This window comes from Dipodomys ordii, unplaced genomic scaffold (genome assembly GCF_000151885.1).
Source record: "Dipodomys ordii isolate 6190 unplaced genomic scaffold, Dord_2.0 Scaffold34, whole genome shotgun sequence".
Classification (NCBI taxonomy): domain Eukaryota; kingdom Metazoa; phylum Chordata; class Mammalia; order Rodentia; family Heteromyidae; genus Dipodomys; species Dipodomys ordii.
This window is the reverse complement of record NW_012267250.1, coordinates 8,311,520-8,312,983: the sequence shown is the minus strand read 5'-3', so window position 1 is coordinate 8,312,983 and position 1,464 is coordinate 8,311,520. Positions and strand designations below refer to the sequence as shown.

Genomic DNA, 1,464 nt, shown 5'->3' with positions numbered 1-1,464 from the left:
TCCTGTACTTTAAAGCCCGCTCTCTGAACCTTAGTAAGAATCTGTTGTACCTATCTGTTCTCTAGGAAGGAGCAGGACGGTGGCGATGAAGGGTAAACATGGTTATGATATGCTCTCACTTAATCATGACTCTTCGCCTAGCAGTTGTTTTGGAAAACTGGCACTTGTGTTTCAACTCTTCAACAAAATAGTTCTGTTTCCTGTCTCATTAGACAAACGTGGATGTGTTCATCCTACTTCGGGCGACATGTGCTGGGAATGTTTGCAAGATGTAAGGAGAAAAATAAAAGGGGAGGAGGAGGAAAAGTCACACCTGGTTTAAACACGCGAGCCCAGTGTGCGTTAGGTGGTCACCGGGCGGCGGTGTCTCTCCTGCAAAACTTGCTAGACCAACTAACCTGCGCCTCCTACTTTACCTCCAACCCCCCCCCCCACTCCGTCCCCGCCCTTCTCGGCCCGTGGTTGGGGAAACTTTCTGTTCTTTCAACTTCCATCCAAAGCTTCTCCAGTCAAGCACTTTGCTCACTCCGAAGATAGGCGTGAAACAGACAAGGGGGGGGGGGGACGCGCGCGCATCCACGCAGCGGGGCGGAAGATGGGGCCACAGCACGGCGGGGCCGGGGTTGCCAGCAGCTGGAGCCCGGCTGACCTTTCCACGTGTCCTCCGCACCTGTGGGGCTGGTGGGGCATCGAGTTTCCTTTTTCTTCCCAGGGAGCTGGGGCGAGCCCGGAAGAGGCTGGGCAGCTGTGGGTTTTAGATGCAGAAGGGGAGGAGGGGGAGGAGGGGGGGTGGGAGGCCCCCGGTCTCCGAACACGTGCGGCTTCTGGGTAGCCCAGCAGGCCTGGCTTCCCCGCACCCTCGCTCGGCGTGGTGCCCGCGCGGTTGCAGCACTGCGGGGCGGTCGCCAGGCGGCGACGGGCGGGTCCCCGGCTGCTCTGGCATGGCTTTATTTATTTATTAATTTTTTTTTCCTTTTGCAAGGCGGCCTCGCGAGCGCGCTAGGCCCGGGTTGGAGAGAGCCCCAGTGCAGTACTGCCCGAGCCCGGGCGGGGTCTCTGTTCTCAGGCAGAGGAGGTCCCTTGGCAGCGGGAAGCTCCCTCTCTTTCTCTCGCCGCCGCTCCGAGTCTGCGCCCTGGTGCCAGGCGCCCCAGCTCCGCGGCGCTCCCCTGTGCTCGCCCGGCGCCCACTCATTCGCAGTCCAGCCTTCGCGGCCGCCGCCTCCCCGCTCCTCCTCCTGCTGCTGCTGCTGCTGCTGCTGCGCCTCCTCCTCCTCCTCCTCCTCCTTCTCCACCTCCTCCCCGAGCCCGCCGCGGCCATGGCGGACAGCGCCAGCGAGAGCGACACGGACGGGGCGGGGGGCAACAGCAGCAGCTCGGCCGCCATGCAGTCGTCCTGCTCGTCGACCTCGGGCGGCGGCGGCGGCGGCGGCGGCGGGGGCGGCGGCGGGAAGTCGGGGGGCATTG

The 1,464-nt window shown here is 63.0% G+C and overlaps 1 protein-coding gene across 1 annotated transcript in view; it reads left to right on the top strand.

Annotated features, from left to right (window-relative positions):
- Nucleotides 1–1,101: 1,101 nt before the first annotated feature.
- The window catches only part of Ccdc6 (coiled-coil domain containing 6), a 99,074-nt gene continuing 98,711 nt past the window's right edge, over nucleotides 1,102–1,464 (top strand). The window contains exon 1 of the mRNA XM_013017188.1: nucleotides 1,102–1,458. Coding sequence (XP_012872642.1) covers nucleotides 1,317–1,458 — 142 coding nt within the window. The 5' untranslated portion in view covers nucleotides 1,102–1,316. The remainder of the gene's footprint in view (nucleotides 1,459–1,464) is intronic.